Consider the following 20,313-nt stretch of genomic DNA (forward strand, 5'->3'; position numbering starts at 1 on the left):
CATTGAGAAAAGAATCTAAAGACAATTGCTAACAGGAGCCAAGTGATAGCAAGAGCTCACTCACACTTATGCTTTGTATGATGGATGAAATGAATGAAAAGCTAGAAAGTGAATTTATTCCTTATGCATAAGTAAATGTGAGACAGTTCTAGCTACTATTCAAACCTGAATGTGTAAATTTCTGCAAATTACACATGCTTTTACAATTGGGACAGAGAATTGCATATCTTTAAATTTATTCTCATGGTTTGGTTTAATGAAATTGGGCTTCATTGAAATTGAGAAAGAAAATCAAAAATAACACAATAAATTTATTGCAAAGAATGTTTGCTCGAACTTGAACTAGAACCCATCATGCAATAGGCCATTATGAGTTTCAAGTAATTTTTTCTTGTATCCAATGTCTCAGCAGAACTTCTAAGGGAATACCATGTATAAAAGTGATTGGTGTAGGAATTTCATGAATATTTATTCACTGTATCTTTTGTATTATTGTAAGAAATTTTATTTGGTAGAGTTAAGATATCATAGTTTTGTCTCTAAATATGATTTCCGGATATAAATAACTTAAGTTTCTTAAAGAAAACATTTTGTGGATGTTTAATGTTGGATAATATCTATCCATGAAATAACCCCAAAATAATATGAAAACTTCAGGGATTTTAGAGATTTTTCAAATGTGCAATATTAAAGAAGGGGTTTATGATTTAAATAAACACTTAGAACACAATTAAGTATCCAATAAGCATGGATTTACTTGGCAAACAATATTTTAAAAACCTTGTAAACTTTAATGTGAACACTATGTAGATCAAATTTGTTTACTTACATTTTACATGGAATTCCATACAATAACAAGCATCTTTAACAACTAACAACATATTTCAAGTAAACTTGTATGTACCCATTGCTTTATTATTTAACATTTAGTAATAGAAATATATTTGGTGGCCAAAGTTTCTGCACATTACATATCTCACTTAGTTATCTGCTAGTAACACTCAGGAAAGAAGCATTTACAACTTATATGAGAAATGGAAATTCTTTTGTAAGCATTGTAACTTGTGAATATGATCACCTATCCAGAATATATAACTAAAATGATGTAAATATTTTCACATGATAAATAATCAAGTTCAGTACTTGCCGATAACAGTGAGGAAAGAAGTATTGACAGTGGAATGGTTCTTAAATTGTGAATAGGATATTTTATAAAGCAATGGGTACTGTAACATGCATTTTATCTCAACAAAAGTTAAAAGTTAATATTTACAACAAATTAAAATTTTCTCTGGTATCCTGTTAAAGACATTTTAAGAAATTTCTTACACTTTAATGTACAGTAAATACTATATAGTCAACTTATGTCTGTCCATATTTAGATTGGTCAATAATTTTCCACAGAGAATCAGGAACATGCAGAGAACTTCCAGATAAGTGTGTATGGTCTATAATCCTAATCAGAATAAACAAAGCACTCTTTTTATAAAACTTAACTTTTTCAAACTTTATTTACACTAAGCATCTTTTGATTGCTGAAAAGTTATAATCCACTTTGATGAAATCTAAATTCACTTTTCTATATGAATCACTTAATTTCCAGAATTTGTCAGTCTGACTCACATTCATCTAACACTTCAAAATCACTTCCCATATCCATGCTTATACCGCTCCCTACACTGGCAGCATCTGAAATATTTATTTTTAAAATGAGTACAAACATTTGAATCTAAACAGGCTATCACAGGCAACAATTAATTTACTATCATAATTATTATACTTTTTATCTATGAATACTTCAATACTTTATAAAATAATGCATAAAATCTCATTAAAAAATGTACCAATTTAAAACAAAATAAAAACTGCCCTATGAACCAAGCAATTTTTTTCAGCTTACAAAAACATGATATATTCACAGCGTGATTGAAATCTTTAAGGTAAAGCTCATGAAAATAATAACCTTGTTACGTCAGGGCCTTAAAATGAACAATTCTAATATAATCTAATGAAAAGAATGTATAAATATGGATTTAGAATGATTATGATTGAACAGGTGTAAATAGAACAAAGGACAAAGATGTGAACCAAAATACTAACAGGTCACTCTAAATCAATATATATATATTTACCCCACAAGTATTTACTTTTATTCCATTGTGTGTTTGCCCAAAATATATGTAATTGAGGAATTCTACCATTTTTCAAAGAAACCAGATCAATTTAAAACAACATTTACATAAAAAATACTCACCCTCATGTTCTAAATCATGTATTTCTTCATTATCAGTCTCATTTCCATCCAATGTTGGCATTACAGCCAAATCCTGATTTAAGCTACTTTCACTGGTGTGTACAGTTAAACTGATTTCAATACTTTCACTGCTATCCTTCATATCAACATCCTTTCCAAGGTCATCTTTTTCAACAACCTTTACAAGGTCATCTATTTCAACAACCTTTCCAAGGTCATCTTTTTCTACATCCTTTCCAAGGTCATCCTTTTCTACATCCTTTCCAAGGTCATCTTTTTCAATAATCTCCTGGCTGCTTGATTGGTCATTTCCTTCAACATTCACATGGCTGCTTAATTCAATGTCATCCTTCACTACTTTTACTTCAGTGAAAATTTCTGTGTCATCCTGTTTAGTTTTAGTTTCTCCACATTTTTTTTGCATGGAATGAACAGTTTTTTCAGGCGATTCAAATCGACACAGACTGTCAATTGCCTCAAGCACAACATCTATTTTAATTTCACTAGTAGAACTTCCATTGTCTGAGTCTCTAGTATGATCTTCTTGCAAGATTGGTAAATGATCGATATTGCCCAATTCTAAATGAACTAAATCAGAAACACTGCTATTTTTATTGCTTTCAAATGAGTCAATTGATACAGATAAATCAGATTTCATATTTAAATTGAATGTTTCTAAATTGTCAATGTTTAATTCAAGACATACTGGTGTCTTTGACTGATTGTTTTCACTCGTCAAGTTAGAGCTATCAGATATTGCAACCATCTGCCCATCAGCAATGTTCTTATCAGGGTGGTTAATGTCAGAGGTTTTCTCTATTTCTATTTTCTTAACCTCAAGTTGATTAACATTTTCTTGCACTTCTTTATTGTCCAAGTCCAAAGGTTTGTTGTTGTCTACTTCATTAGTACTTTCTTCTATTGATTCACTTAAACTTTGTAGAGGAACTAGCTCCTCCATTTCTAAAGGTATAATGTCACTATCATCAATATTAGATTCTGTGCTAGTTTCCATTGCTATTTCTGATGATGTTTGTTCTTCGTTTGCAGAAACAATAATTGCATTCTGGTCATTTTCATCATCTTGTAAGACTTCAAATCCCGAGATAAGCTGATCTTTTTTTGCATTAGCCACATGCACAGTATCAACTATTTCTGATGTTTTCTGATGTTCAAGTAATAGTAATTCAGGTTTTGTTTCTTGTTCAGGATTTTCAGTACTCTGTGTCTTATCGATTCTACCAGAAATGCTGTCAATTTCGTCTGTATGTAATGACTCGGCGGGGATATTGTTTTCATTTTCAGTCTCGTCATCACTGTCTAAATCAATGATTTCAGGCTCAATTGTTTTCTCATCACAGCTTATAATTTCTTTTAGCACACTTTCAATTTCACTTGTATTATCTGCAGATAAATTAATGTCAGTTTCCTTAGTTTCAACCATAACTTTCTCACAAGCCAATGTTTCTGTTTGCAATATAACGCTTGATTGTTCAATGTTTGCTGATTTTGTGTCATTTTCTGTCACAATAGTTAAAGTAGTTGTTTCTTCTCTACTTTGTTGGTTAACAATATCAGCTCTTTCTTCTTCATTTAGCACTAATTCATCTTTAACTACTTCTTCCTCATTGTTACCAGTTTGTTTTTCAGGACCTGATTCCTTGCTCAGATCAATTATCACAACTACAGGTTTTTCTTGGTTTTCAGTTTGTGAAATGACAGTATTATCTATCATAATTTCTGGAGCATTTGAAGGAATAGATAATGTTGTGTTTTCTTCATCTTCTTTACTTTCACTATGTGTTTTAGCAGCTGACCTTCCCCTTCTTCGGGTTGTCTTTAAAGTATCTGGTTCTGCTTCATCGATCTTTTCATCAGATTCATTCTGATCTTTATTGTCAATTAATTCTTCCATATTTTGAATGTTACTTGAAACATCCATAGTTTCCTGGCTTTCCTCAGCTTCTCTTTGCTCTGTATGAATATTCTCCTCTATTTCATTTTGTTTTTTAGCACTTGATCTTCCTCTTCTTGCACCTCTCCTTGATCCACCTCGTCCACGCCCTCTCCCCCTTTTACGCCCTCTTGTTGTTTTGGCTGGAATGTTGTCCTCATCCAACGATGAAATGTCAGTTTTAGAAATTTCTTCTGATGTATCATTACTGTCTTCAACCTTTTGTGAAATATCAATTGTAATGTTTTCAGATTCAGATAGGATTTCATGTTTTGATGTTGTATCTTTATTTTCGTTGATTTGAGTTTCAGAATCTTTATGGATTTCTTCTACATTTTTATTAGACAAATCATCACCAGCCTTAGTTGCTTCAACTGTTGACTTGCTTTCATTACCAATTTCTTGTAGTTTTGGTTTTATTTCAATCTCCTTAGTTTTTACTTCCTCTCCTGTCAACTTACTATCTGTAGATACATTTTCAACATTCTCTGAGCTAGGTTTTAAATCAACTTGATCTTCTTTATGTATGTCAGTGCCTTTTTCACCTTCCTTAGTTTTGTCAGTGATATTATGTTCATCTTTTTTCTCATCATCATCTTTGTTAAAATCACCATCTTCAGTATCAGAAATAATTTCTAGTTCCATTTTCTGCATTGTCCTATTCCCCTGGTTAACTTTAACTTCCATTTCCTCATCAGAATCACCAACTTGGTCTAAAACATTTGCATCATCATTAAAGTCAAAATCAGCAAAATCATCAACTTCACCAACTTCATCAACCATCATTAAATTACTTTCCATTTCATCACTGGATATATTTTCTAGATCATCATCATTGTTATCTATTTCAGAGTCACTGGAGACATTTTCTAAATGTTCATTAATATCTGAAACAAATTTCTCAGATGAGCTTGAAATATTTTCTAATTCTGGATCAGAAAAATCAGATGCACTGTCTACATTTTCATACTTTGCATTTCGTTCTTCATCATCTGATATAGAGACGATATCAACTTGTAAGTGTCTTTTAGGGACATACTTAGTTCTTTCAGACTGTTTTTTATCCATGGACTTCTTTCTATATGATCTAGTTTTCTTAAGTGTGCGTTTTTCTGGTTTAACTTTTTTCTTAATACTTTTAGTTGCAATCTTGGATGTATCTTTTATTTCCTCAATTTCCTCAACTTGTTCTGGATTAACATCATGTAAATTACTTAACTCCCTTGTTCTCGGTATTGCTTTTGGTGCTGGTATCTGAGATATTCTATGTGTCTGAACTACTTCTATTACATTTTCAGGTTTTTTCTCAGTAGTGTCTTTTGCACCCATCACTACTTCAATCATGTTTCCTTCATTTTCATCAATTATTGTTACTTCAGTCATATTTTTTGCATCAGCTTTTTGAGGTCTCCTGCGACCTTTATTTGAAACATTTTGACTAACGGATAAGACTTCTATTTGAGATGCTTGAACTGTATCAACACTAGTGGAGTCGGATTTTTCATTTGTTGATTTCCCATCTATTACCACAGATAAATGTTGTATTTCTGCTGATTCATCATTTTCTTTCACAGCTAAAGGATCAGTTTTAAGTTCAGTCTCTTTATCAACTCCCTCTCCAGTAACTTTTTCAACCTTTGTTTCAGACATTTCTGTCTGTTCATCTGTCTTACTTTCTATTGTTTCTCTTGTCTTGGTAGTGTCCTCATCACAACTCTCATCAGACTGAGAGTCAATGGAAATGACAACAACATCAGAATCCTTTGCCAGTTCAAGTGGAACTGGTTGTTTCTCCTCTATCTTTATGATACTCTTGTTATTGCTATCTTCCTCATCAGACATATATGTGACATTGGCTTGTGCATCAATTTCAACCAAGTCATCAGCTTTAGTTTTTACAATCTGCTTTTCATCAGTTGCTACAATAATTTGTTTATCTTCTGAGAAAAACAATGTACACATTTCCTCAGAAGTGATCGTAGCCATTTTCTCATTCTTTTCCGTAGGTAAAGATAGATTTTGAGTTGGAGGAGGTGGAGGCTTGATCTCCTCAACAGGTATGGAATCATCACTTGTAATGGCCAACATATCTAAATCTTTCTTTTCCTCACTGATAATGATTGGATTTTCTTCTTTGTCTATTTCTTTCTTTTCATCTATTTCAGCATTTTTATTTTCCTCTGCCTTGCTTTCTTTTTTCTCCTCAGCCTCTTTTTCAATCTGATCTAGTGTTTCTTGTTTCTTTGCTTGTACTTTATCAATCAAACTTTGTGCAAGAATCATTTTCCTTTTTTCTGAAACAACTGGTATTTTTTGGTTTTCACCAACAGTTATAAAGTCATCAAGAGAAGGGGGTTCATCATTAATTTCTACAGAAGCTTTTCTCACTGGTTCTACTTTTGCTGCTTGCTTTTTTTGTTCTTTTGAAACAGGGTTCCATGGTGGTAAAACAGGATTTTTCTTTGGAGGAGGGGTGGCTTGTTTAGGTTTGAATCCAGTTTTATTAAGAATGTTTATTTGTATTTTTCCTTTCTCTTTCTCCTTTTCTTCTTCATTTTGTCCATTTTTATTTTGTGTACTGGTAGTTTTCTCTTGTTGTTTGCTATTAATATGTTTATCCCATATGGCTTGCATTTTTTTCTTTTGCTCAACTTTTCTTGCTTCTGCAGCAGGATCCTTTTCCTTGGGTTCTTCAACTTTTATAGGTACATTTTTTACATCTTGTTTTTTCACTTCCTCTTTCTTTGGTAAGTTTTTTTGCATTTTTTTCTCCTCTTCTTTCATTAGTGACATTCCAGCAGCCTTATCAAGATTAAATCTTTGTTCATAAAATGGATTTTCTTTCAGGTAATCCTAAAGATAGAAACACATAATAATTTAATCAATCATATGTAATTATCTCATAAGTTCAGGTTTCCATTTGCATTAAGGTAGCACAATACAAAGATTTTTTTACTTCCAATCACTAACCTTTGAAATGCTGTAACTTTCTTATGAATGCATAGAAAATAATAAAAGAGGTATATATAGATAGATAAAAGATTAATCTTTTAAATGAATGCAATATTTTTATTATGCAATTATTATGTAATTAATTATTATGTAATTAATGGCAATATCTGGGTAAGTTCACTTAAATGAATTTAGCTCTAACATCTCTTTAACTATACAGAAAATTTTAATCAACACACCATGGGCTTCAAAAGGGTGTCTCAGATTGTCTCTATGGTATTCCATTCTCTCATAAATCTCTAATTAGTGTAAACATCCTAACCACATAAAAGAAGATGATGTTTAATTAGGTGTAAAGTTTGTTCTATACAGTCTATCTGAAATCTGAGACACCCTTTTGTAGATAATGGCCATAGGAACAACATATAATAAAATCAACCCTCTAGGGATACCTATGCAGAAGCTAATTTCATTTGAAAGTGGAAATTTGGTGAAAAATATTTTAGACTCGGTCAACATTATAATCCTAACATTGCATTTATTTGATAGAGTAATCTGTTAGCTATCCAAAACTACCACTTTTATAAATTTTCAAGCATTATTAAGAAAGTTACAGCATTTTAAAACTTTGAAGTTGGAGTTATAAAATCTTTGTATTGTGCTACCTTAAGTTTTCATTTCTAACAATGTGCAAATTATTGAATTATATATATATAATTTATTAAAATTTTGGTGATATGTCAATAAAAAGACAAACAAGCAACATAATTACCCTGATTCATGATCTCACTACTTATTCTAAATGGATATAAAAAAGATTGTGACCCAGGAGAATTCTCACGTCATTGTGTTACTTAAAAAATCTACAAGTCACATGAGTAGACAACAGAACAATCATAGACATTTCTGACTAGGGACAACCAAATAAACATTGCCAACAAAATGATAAAATTTAAAATAAATATTTAAATGAAATATGAATTTAACCATTAACCTCTCACATAGAATGTGGATATTTTAGGTTATATACTGTTATTTAACTTCGGCTTCTTGATTAAAATATTAAGAAAGACAGATGCAAAAATATTTTCACCATAACTTGGACTATTAGTATGACTCCAAAGACCCCATAAATGTGTTTTTGATTATCTCCATAAATTATAACTATTAGAATCCTTATAGAGATTGAAATGTTAAACTTACCTTTGATAGATAACTGTACATACTTAACTTCAGTTGCTCAAACATAATTTCATCAAACATCATTGGTAACGGAGCTACATATGTAGTAACATGAATTGAAATTAATAATGAATGTAACAGTGTGGTAAGCATGTAATCAAGCAACTGAAGTTAAAGTATATTCAGCCTTACCTGATACTTAAGATAATGGTTCTCAGTTTTAATGTGATGCTCAGCACTGATATCATCTCCAGCATGTTCTTTACACAAAGTACAATAATAACCTTTTGTAGCCATGAAGAACTCTTGTCCTGAAGTTAAAAACACAATGATTTAAATCTAAAATTCAATATATGTCTATGGATGAAAATGGGGTGCTTTGGTGTAAAATAAAAAGAAATCAGAAATATAAAATTCACCATTGCTGCAGAGTCTTGTATTCTTAAGGACTGCTGCAGAGTCATGTATTCTTAAGGACTGCTGCAGAGTCATGTATTCTTAAGGACCATTTGAATGGCTCATGATTGAATCAGGCATTCGAAAGGACATTTTGAAATATTGAAATGATTGAATCAGCAGGTCTTCTAATTTATAAGGGACTATATGAATGATTGAAATGGTTACTCAGGATACTCTATAAGACCCTTTTAATGACTCTTATGATTGATTCAGGAAGCTATACAACCATTTAGATGGCTTCTGTCTTGACATACTCTGGCGCATTTATCCAACATAATGATACAATAATACCTATGAATATTGTTCATAACCAAAACATTCATTTATATCTTTGTTAAAAAGAAAATATATAACATGAGTATGTAGTTAGTAGAATTTCTTTGCTAAGCCTAAGCTATCCACAAATTAAATCCTTTGACATGTAAGAAACCCTTCACAACTAGAATAACAAACTTAATTTGGTTTAAGCCAACAAGAACAAAATCTAAAGTATAATTAAGGTATGTGTCTGGGACACTAAGTCACACTATGGCCCCAAACAATATCAAATTTTCAGTTTGTCTGATTAAAAAAATGGACAAAAAACAGAGTGTTAACTTGACACCAAAGTCATCTTTATACACTAACATTCCAAATAAAAGCATCAAATCTTATCTTCAGGCATAACAAAAAAATCTGGATGAGTAAAATTTTTAAGGACTGTAAATAAGCCAAAAGAAGGTCCACTGGGTTAAAAATCAAACTTTGTCAGTAGGCCATCATTATTTTCTTAAGTTACTAAGACCAAATTTATGTCACATAAAACATTAAGGCAGCTGTGTACAATACTTAAACAGACACTGTCAACACTATATGCTGTTTCAACTCATTGGAAAGTGCATTTGGTGCAATCAAAAATAAAAGCAAACTAAAGGGAAGTATTAGATGTAAGTATTGGTGAATATGTATATAACCAGCTGTTTACATCCTGTTGACACAGTCACATCTCATTGTTTATGATTGGAAATTTGACAATACCTCAGAATAGCAGTTTAAACTAATTTTAATGTTAATGTTCAAAAATAAAACCTTCAATAATGTAAAAATAAAATAAAGAGCTGATGAGTAACATATTGAGGAAAATTTCATTCAAGAAATTGCATGTTTGTATTTATATGAATCAAATGGGTGTGTCATTTGAATTTATTTTGTTTACAATAGATCCTCCTTTAATATAAAAAGGAAGATGTGGTATGATTGTCGAGTTGAGAGAGGGAGTTTTCCCATCTGACAACCATTTGAAGAGTTTTAATCTTCTTAGACTCATCCAAAAATACCCATACACTATAAATAAGAAGCCTTAAGCAATAATAAGTTTTTCATTTACCAGTATAAAACATTGATCAACTATATAAACATGTACTTTTTTTTAACAAATAGCAAAGTTTCAAAATAAAAAAAATACTGTAAATTCAGAAATTATTGTGAGGCTTTATTTAATATAAATATTGCAACTGGGTGAGTATCACAATAAAAAGAACCTGCATTCTGATATTTAAAACCTATATCTGTATGCAGTATTTCCAGAAATTGCAATAATTAATCTCACATTTTTTTTCAATCTTCAAAATATTGCATTGACAAATACACACAATAATATCTGAATTCACAGTATTCTGATACCAATTTGTCAAGGCACAAACCTGCACAGTCCATTTCAATCTTGATATGGTCAACGTATGTGAATATGTCAGTCCATGTGTAAAAATCAAATTATGGATTAATTTCCAATTCCTTGAAAATTAAGCATTTGAATTTTCTCCAATTTTAGTTTATCACTAAAACAATATTGGATCAAACTGATGTGCTAATGAAATAAATATTTTTTGAAGAAAAGGGAAGAACACACATAATCATAAGGGGAGCTGAATGTTTTTACTCTACATATAAATATGTACAGATTGTAGTGTTCCTGTGCAGTTTTTAAGACTGTCTAACTGAGTGTCAAATATGATTAAAGTTTAAGGTCTGATGATTTTCTTACTATCTTCTTACTTCTTTATATACAATTAATGAATGTATTTACTCTTATTCAGTATAATTTTTATTACTTAGTTGTAAGAATGTCTCTGGTGTCATGTCAAATGTGAGAAGTCTAAGGTGTCAGTCTGTCTGTGCCCACTCTGCTGTTCACAAGATAAGGACAAATGTTTACACAAAGATGTAACCCAGTTATACTGACACCCACACAACCATTGACTATGTAGGTGACAGTACAGAGGTTGTACAATGGAGATTCTGTGAGACCTTTTATTGGAGTAACTTCTACTTTGATATCTTCCTTGTTGTCTGTTTTCTCATTGTTTGGTTTTTGGGTCTTCAACTCTTCTGGCAGCCATGGCCTGTCATACTTGTTTACCAACTGGAAAAAATAATACAAATCAGCAATTTTTTTAAATTACATGTAATAATAATTATTTATTTATAATAGCAAAAGAAAAATACAGATGCATATTTATTTAAATTCTATCTGCTTTCTTTTTATCAAAATGTTTACATGCTATCCTAAAATTTGACTTTTAACGGATAAAAAATAATATTGTGAAAAAAAAGAGTAACTTACATTTTGATGTTTTTTTCCATGAAGATGTTGCATTAAAGATGTCAAACTAGAGCATACAACATTACAGGTACGACACCAATGATTTCCTGGATCAAAGAACTCATACTTTATCTTCTTTACTGGTTTTATAGGTTTGTATGTATCCTAAAAAGATATTGGTTAAGACTTTAACAAAAATCATACATTTATGTACATGATGTATGTGGATTTTAAAATCCTTCTGCATCTAATATTCCAAATCTGATCATGTTACAAATTGATACAAGATTAAATGTTAATATTTTACCATAACTGCATAACTGTGTATAAGTAATAAATGAAATTGTGAAATAGCAAAATCTTAGGCATATCACAGGAGCTTCCAAAAATGTATATATATATGTGGATTGATATCCTTTACTTTTAATGTAAGCCCCAATATACTAACACATTGATATCCTTTACTTTAATGTAAGCCCCAATATACTTACACCTATAAATATCAGAGCAGTATCATACTAAAATATCCACTACAATGTTCTACTGAAATAACTTATTTGGTTTATGATAAGATTTACAACTATTTATTCAGATAACCTAACATCTGAAGATATTTACAGCTGATTGCTTTTCGTGAGTGTGTAGCCAGTAGGCATGGTAGGTAAAGGTAATATCTTTGTTTAGCTTGCTTACTAGCTTAATCGTGAAGTTATCATCAGATAAGGTATACTAGCCTCCTTTCGAAGTAGTCTAGTCCTACAGACAGGTAGATTGGTTATATGTCAGACTAATCTACACACACTGTCATAAAGGAGGGTAGTTTACCTAACCTAATAATGACTTCACAGTTCAGCTAGCAAGCAAGATAACAAAGAAATTTCCTTTACCTACACACTCAATGCAGTCAGCCGTAAATTCTATGCTCCATATTCTACTTGAGTACAATGAACCAATTATATACCAATGACCTTGTACAAGTTATTCTTAAAACACAGATCACTAAAAAAATCTTTACTCTAGAAATTAAATAAAAGATAAACTTTTTAAAACATATGATAATGATGTAAATACTTGACTTTCAATACAACCTCTCATTTTATTATCATGATTCAAGTAATTTCATTGTAATTTACAATTGGAACTGCTAGGCTGACATAAAGAATATCAATGTATATGTATAACACTACTACTCACCTTTCCTGGAGTTGATTCAGGTGCAACAGTCTTAGGTTTTTGTTCCTCTACCTTTGGTTTCTCTTTTTTTTCTGTTGATGATTTAGTAACAGATGAAGATCGACGGTCATCTTGCTTAAGTTTTTCTCTTGAACCAATGTCATCTTTTCTTTTTGGTGTATCTAATTTTTGTTTTTCTCTGCTGCGATCATTATATCTTTTGTCTGTTCTTGGTTTTTTAGCAGATGATTCAGTTGCCAATGGAGATTGCCTAGAAGCTGATGATTCACGAGACCTTTTAGGGGTTGAGGGTGTGTCTTCAACTGAAGCCTCACTCAAAAGTTTTGTTTTCTCTTCTACTTCCTGTTTCAGTTTGGTAATTTGCTTAGCGATTTCATCCTGTAGAATGCTGTTTTGCATTAGTATTGGATCTTTATGTCCATCCTTTTGTCTTCTTCTCTTCCTCATTAGTTCATTCTGTTGTTTACGTAAGGAGGCTAACTCTTGTTCTAATATTTTTAATCTCTGTTGAACATGTTCCTTGTCTTTGACTAATTTCTCTTTCTCTTTTGATGTAAGGATTACTTTAGTGATAGTTATTTTCTGTTTTTCACTAGTAGCCTTTGGACTTGATTTCTCAGGTTTTTTCATTAGAGTTTTTGTTTTAGGTGGCAATACAGTTCTATTTGAAGATGTGGTTGTAGAACTGACTATATTCTCTTTTGATTTTCCCTTTTCTCCTTTTTTCACTTTTCTTATGACTGTTACAGTCTTTGTTTCACTTCTCTTAGGAGGGTCATCCATATTCTTAAGTTCTACAGTCTTCAAATTAGACTGTTTCTTGGGTAGTGATTTTGTTGTTGTTGTAAAAGTGTCTTTCCCTTTGGATGTTTCTACTGATTTGAAGGAATCCTTATATGATGTTGAAGTAGGTGGGGGAGGTCTGTATGGGGAATATCCAGGTGGGTATCCTGGAGGATAACCTGGAGGTGGTCCACCATAGGGAGGAATAAATCTAGTTCCATAGTTTGGTTGACCAGGCGGTGGTCCCCACATACCAGGATGACCAGGGGGAGGCATCCCATATGGTGGTGGCCCTGTGTAAGCTGCAGGTTGGGAAGCATAAGAGGAAAACCCAGATACAGCATATGGTGCTGTTGAGACTGCAGTACTTGTTGCTGGATACGTGCTAGCCACTGTAGACACAGCATATGTAGATGCTGGTGGGTATGAGCTAGCTGGGACTGCATAAGGTGGTGATGGTTGCTGGGAGGCTGGTACAACTGCAGGTCTACTTCTATCATCACTATACACCTCTCTTACAGGTGCATGTCTACTTCTATCATCACTGTAAGACTCCCTTGTATAACCCCTGTCACCTGAAGGTACAGAGTCCCTTCTTTCCCTAGAAGACACAGTATCTATCCTTAATTTTAGTTTGTCACTTGTAGGTGATGTCATTTTTGCTTCTCTTAACAAAACATCAACCATTGATTCTTTTTCAATTTTATTTTTCATGGGGAAAAATTCTTTTTTAATATCATCAGACAGTTCCCCTCCAAGAAATGTTGATGCTTGATCAATACCATAGTGATGAATTTCTTCTTTTGGTTTCATTGGGGTTGGATGTGCCTTTTCCTGCATTCGCTTTGACATTTCAAAATCAAAACCAATGGACTTCAGTATGTTTTCTATAGTGGGATCATATTTGGCTTTCTTTTCTGCTGGGGATGTGCTTTGTGACTGATGTCCTGAAAAAGATGTACTTGTTGTGGGATTTGTCTGTCCTCTTTGACTTGTAAAAATACTCAGGAGATCTGATTCTTTTGGAGGCAATTGCTGTGGAGTACCATGCCCCCTGTAATCTCTTTCTGGGGGATAATCAGATTTGTGTTGATCAAATCGTGGAGGGTATCTATCATCTGATCTAAACCCTGGTTCAGAGGGTCTTTCCTCCTTTGGATAATGTGTATGTTCATTAGGTTCTCTTCTGTCATAGTAGTTTTTAAGTTTAGCTTCTTTTTTAGCTTTGTCCTCACCATCATCACCATACAGAAATCTCTCCTCATCTTCAATATCCATATATGAGGACATTCCTGGGAGACTAGATAACGATTTTGTTGATGGTTTTTGGTATCCTTTTTTACCACTGGCTGTTTGCCCTATTGGAAATATTTGCTTAGGAACTCCATATGGATTTGATGGGAATGGTACATTTTTGTCTGAAGTGAAAGCTGGTTGATCAGGTGCACTTTTCTTCAAAATAGATTTTAATGGTTTATTATCACCAGATCCTGGTGCAGTCTGTTGTGATTGCAAAGAACTGTATGGATTTGGGGATGAGTAAGCTCCTGAATATGCATGTGAAGAATGAGAATCTGGAATTCTGTATCTATTTATAGATTCACCTTGAGAATGTGTGTCCTGTGAAAATTCTTCTCTGACAAAGGATGGTTTGTCTCTTTCATGTTCATTTCTTCTTTGATGATCATATGAATCACTTCTTCGTGAATGGTCATCATATCTATCAACCTTATCTCTACTTCCATGATCTCGCCGATCTCTTTCACTACTATATTCTTTTCTTTCGCTACTGTATTCTCGTCTATCACTGTGGCGATCATGTGAGTCATGTCTTCCACGTTCACGATCTTTTCTATCTCGGTCACGTGATGATGATCGTCTATCACGGTCACGATCATAAGAACTGGGCTTCCAATCACGGTCAAAAGAATCAGATTGACCATGATCATGAGAACCTCTATGAGGTGAGCGGGGACTTTCATACCTATCTCTCCTAGTTTGTCTTTTGTCACGATCATCACCAGATCCACCACCATACAACTCATCATATCTTTCATCTGAATGCTGCTTCATGTCATCATATGACTCATGTTTTTTGGGTGGTGGTCCAAGCCTACTTGAGAGTGGACTTTTGGATTTCCCTTCTTTATATATTTCATTTCCAACTGTGATCCTTAGAGACTCATGTGAAGGTGACATCTCATCTCGCTGAAAACAAAACAAAAATTTAATAACCATGCTCAAGTCATAATGAACTTAAATGTACTATTGTTTTTTGCTTTTAAGCTGGTCTCTGTATTAAATGAGGTATGTATACATTGTATTCTACCATTTTCTAAAACGTACAATGTAAGTTGACAATGAAAAAAAGCCGATGATAACAGGATCACATATTTTTTAATTTACACATGAATACCGACAGGTGTTGTGACTAACAACTCTTAATAATGATCATAATATATATATATAACTTTCAGAAATAAAAGATAGATGCTGTCTAATTCATTTGATGACACAATTCACCTGACATTCATTTGCCTTGAAAGTGTTATTGATATCACTAGTAAAAAGTAGCTGTGTTACATGTTTTGAGTAGATTGAAGATGCTTCTGTCATCCATTCATCATTTTGTAGTAAGTTTGGGATTCAAAACGTTTTGTACATAAGCTTATGCATCACTTACAACTATCTATTTAATTTTACAAATGTACATTTGATGCATTTCAAGTTTTCAGTGCTACACAAAATTTAAATGCATGTTTGCCTAAACTAGGAAAAACACTCTAATTTCTTTAAAGTTTTAGGTTTTTTTTCAAACAATTTTCAATGACATTGGGTTATTTTAATTTGAATGAGTTTAGATTAGTTCTCATGGTTCAATAGAAATATTTGTTTGTGAAAATAAAATAAACTTAACATGATTGCCATTTATAATTTCATTTTCCTCTGTCATCTTGTAAATATAAAAATTAGTAAGGCTTCTGGGGAACCAAATGTCTTGCCTACTCTTGCTGTTAATCACAGGCTCAACAAAAATGAGGAAAAAACAATAAAAATATTCCTCTCCATACTATCTTTTGATTGTAAGAAGCTTCTGTCCACAGTTGGTAAAACTCTGTGATAGTTTATGAATCTTATAAATGTTTTAAAAACTTTAATTTCAGAAAGATTGTATGTGATGTTAACTGAAAGAAAAACCAGTCCATTTATAAGTAAAATACAGGAAAACAGCTACAAAATTTGAACAAAACTTTCTTCTAGATAATTGCTTTTGATCATAAACAAGCTGCTGTCCAAGTTTGGTACAAATCCAGGTTTATTATCGATAGTATAAGAAAGTATTAAAATTTTAAAAACTTTAACCGTAGAGTGAATGTATCTTGTTTCCTGGCAGAAAAAGTACATTTGTAAATAGATATAAGAAGATGTGGTGTGAGTGCCAATGAGACAACTCTCCATCCAAACAACAATTTTAAAAGTAAACCATTATAGGTTAAAGTACGGCCTTCAACACGGAGCCTTGGCTCACTCCGAACAACAAGCTATAAAGTCCATTTATAAGTACATTTTTTTTACAGAAAAATTGTTGTTTTTAACATAATTTACTTCTGGGTACTATTTTATGATCACAAACAAACTTCTGTTCAACTTTAGTAGTAATCCTGCAGGATAGTTTAAGAAAGTTGTCAAAATTTAAAAATCTATAACCACAGAGTGAATATTAGTGGCCAACGCCACCAGAATGTAGGATTGCTATGTATTGCTTTTTCTACTTAAGTTCAACTTTGATGACCTTTTGTGGTCATAAACCTTGTGTTAATTTCATAGATTTCCATTTACTAATTATACTAAAGTTATTGTGCAAAAAACGAAAAAAAAATGCTTATTTGGGACCTGTTTTTGGTCCCTAATTCCTAAACTGTTGGGACTAAAACTCACAAAATCAATCCCAACCTTCCTTTTGTCGTCATTGACCTTATGTTAAAATTTCATAGATTTCTGTTTACTTATACTTAAATTATTGTGCGAAAACCAAGAAAAATGCTTATTTGGGCCCTTTTTGGCCCCCTTATTCCTACATTGTTGAGACCAAAACCCCCTATATCAATCCCAACCTTTCTTTTATGGTCATAAACCTTGTGTTTAAATTTCATAGATTTCTATTTACTTTTACTGAAGTTAGAGTGTGAAAACAAAATGTCTTCAGACGACGGAGACACCAACATGATAGCAATATACGACCAAAAAACTTTTGCAGTCTTACAAAAATCAATTCAAAATCTGGAGGCATATAGAAAATAGTCTGTATAACTTTGATTTTCAACAATTTATCCATAAGTCCATAGCCCATAATTTCCGCAAAAAATAGGCTAGCAGAACAAAACTTAAATTTGATATGTAACTCATCTAGGTTAACTCAGACTCACATGCCAAAAATCATCCCAATATCTGAAAGCGTTTAGAAAAAAAGTCTGTACAACTGTGATTTTCAACAATTTATCAAAGTCAATAGCCTGTTATTTCGGCAGATATTGGCCTACATGTAGCATAACAAAATTTAAACTTGATCTGTAACTCATCTTGGTTAACTCACATGCCAAAAATTATCCCAATATCTGAAAGCGTTTTAAAAAAACTATATGTAATGGTTTGTTGCGGAATGAGGGAATTACAGACAAGGGTAAAACTACATGTATATGGCACAGACAACTTCATTGCAGGGCCATAAAAATACATGTAAAAGACCGATACCTTGAATGACCTTTAAACACCGCTATTATCTGAATAACACAGATGAGGGAATACCACTTGAAATTTTAATATTAGCATATATTCCTTGGTTGCTATGTTATAATTTAATATTTATATAAGTGATTTATATAATTCCAAGGCCGTCAGTCGGCTCCAGAGGCAACGAATCTATTGTGAACGGGCATGCAAATATCCACTTTTTTACATGGGACAAACTTCGACGTTCCACGACCCCAGCTTGTCTGTCAAAACAGGCGTTGGACATTAGAGTTATCTTGGACTAAAAATACACTCACAATATTAATATAAATGTTATATTATTTAATAATTAACATGATCAATGATTAAAAGTAACAAATATGTGCTAATGATGAGACTCCTGGTTTCTTATGATTTTTGCGAGATTGCAGTAATGATAATCATCCCTGTTTGTGGCTGCAGAACCGTAGTTCCTAGGTCCTTATGTTATTTTTTGACTATTTGTGGACCATAAGTTAAGGCATAAGGACCTTAAGAGCTACAGTCCCGCAGCTAGCTAGCCGGTTACCACACAGGCACATGTTTCTATCCATTGGAAAAACCACTATCAACGTATATTTACACGTTGATAGTGGTTCTTCCAATGGATAGAAACAAGTGCCTGTGGGTTACCATCATCCCAAACTAGAAAAGCTATTCAAAGAGTAATTAATATACAACAGATTTTAGGGAAAACTCAAATGTGTTGTGGTCGACTTAAATACTGAGCTGTGGAATGGAAAATTGGATTTTGAAAGGGCGTATATATAATTATGAACCTGCGGTCCAAGACGTTCCAACACAGGCCTCTTCGATACAGGGGAGCGGGAACGATCTCGATCGTAATCATCTTGTTGTCTTTTCTCTTTGCGAGTTGTAGCAGATATGCCTCCACCTTTGCTGCTAAATTGACTCCCTCCTCTACCTCTACCTTTTCCCATAAATACCATTATAGATCAGAATAATTTGCTTGCAATGGAAAGTAACTCGCACTTCATTGTATTTTTGTAGAGCGCATGCGTGTATCGTAAACTGCAATGTCGTAAAATTTCATTGTTATTATCTATTTTTTTGAAATATCTCGCAAAATTTCTATTGAATCTTTCGGTTACATTGTTTTTCATTTCATTGTGGTATGAATAGGTAATCAACAAAAATTTAAAAAATCTTTTGATTGACAACAACCATCAAATGGTCGTGAGAAATGTTGCCTTCTGGGAGTGGCGGTGAAGTTAAAAGCAGTAGACTCATTGTCTGAGTCAGTGTTGTGTATTGATGCTGTTCAATAAAGGATGTAAATAGTGATAGTAGATACACTCGTTGTTAATTGAATTCCAGCAATGTCCTCGGCTTTAGGTGGCCCTGGAATGTCCCACCGTGGTAAGAATTGCCAATTGTTGGTTTTTAATTTTATTCCATTTAAAATAATTAAAAATATTTAATTAATTAAGAATTACAACCAATTTTATTTTTAAACACTGCTGCAGATGTCATGTGTTCCAGAGTTTGGGTTGAACATATTGAAATACATGTTATCATTCCAATTAAAATTTTATTTTGCTTTCTTTGAACATGGTGAATAGATATTAATTTTCTCATTTATCACGTTTTTCCTAATGATGGGAGGGGAGAGGCAGAGGGGTCCTGATCCACGTAATCCTGGGTATAAGAACATGGAATCCTGCGGTCCCAAATTTTAAGAAATGTCAAACCTGATATCCTGAAATTTGAAAAAAGAATTCCTGAATCCCTAACCGACAGTGTAAGGGCTGTATAGCCAGCCAATGTCGTTTAAAACTTCCATTTGTTGTTGAATCCCTAAATCGCAAGCTTAAAAACACAGGATCCCGGAGTCCCAATAAAGGTCCTACTTAATGATGACTTTCTTTGTTTTTATGGAAACTATAGAAGATAGAAGGAATGAAAGAGAAACTGTGTAAAAAACAAGTTATCAGTAAATTGAGAAAATTACAATTAAAAATCAACACTGAACAGTAACCAATATCATCAGACAACCTCTTAAACTTTTATGATATTGAAGGATGATACTTACACATTTTTTTTAAGCAATAGAAAGATAAATATAGATCAAACTGTAGCAAAATTAACAATCACCAAAATAAGATATATACACATTTATCATTTATAACCATGATAAGTTAAATTACTAAAATTATAAGTCTA

General features: G+C 32.6%; 2 protein-coding genes across 5 annotated transcripts in view; one reads left to right on the top strand and one right to left on the bottom strand.

Moving 5' to 3' along the window:
• Positions 1-293: 293 nt before the first annotated feature.
• Positions 294-19,146, bottom strand: LOC134712581 (uncharacterized). Its single transcript, XM_063574289.1, has 7 exons — positions 18,909-19,146; positions 12,577-15,567; positions 11,404-11,547; positions 11,088-11,202; positions 8,535-8,653; positions 2,255-7,061; positions 294-1,689 (listed from the first exon to the last, which is right to left on the bottom strand). Exons 1-7 carry the CDS (start codon positions 19,077-19,079, stop codon positions 1,610-1,612), a joined length of 8,427 nt encoding a protein of 2,808 aa, XP_063430359.1. The 5' UTR covers positions 19,080-19,146; the 3' UTR covers positions 294-1,609.
• Positions 19,147-19,309: 163 nt separating this feature from the next.
• LOC134712582 (myosin-VIIa-like) overlaps positions 19,310-20,313 on the top strand; it is a 98,242-nt gene continuing 97,238 nt past the window's right edge. For all 4 annotated transcript variants that reach the window (XM_063574290.1, XM_063574292.1, XM_063574291.1 and 1 more), the window contains exon 1: positions 19,310-19,509. In XM_063574290.1, the coding sequence (XP_063430360.1) occupies positions 19,470-19,509 (40 nt within the window). In that variant the 5' untranslated portion in view covers positions 19,310-19,469. The remainder of the gene's footprint in view (positions 19,510-20,313) is intronic.

This window comes from Mytilus trossulus, chromosome 3 (assembly GCF_036588685.1).
Source record: "Mytilus trossulus isolate FHL-02 chromosome 3, PNRI_Mtr1.1.1.hap1, whole genome shotgun sequence".
Lineage (NCBI taxonomy): Eukaryota > Metazoa > Mollusca > Bivalvia > Mytilida > Mytilidae > Mytilus > Mytilus trossulus.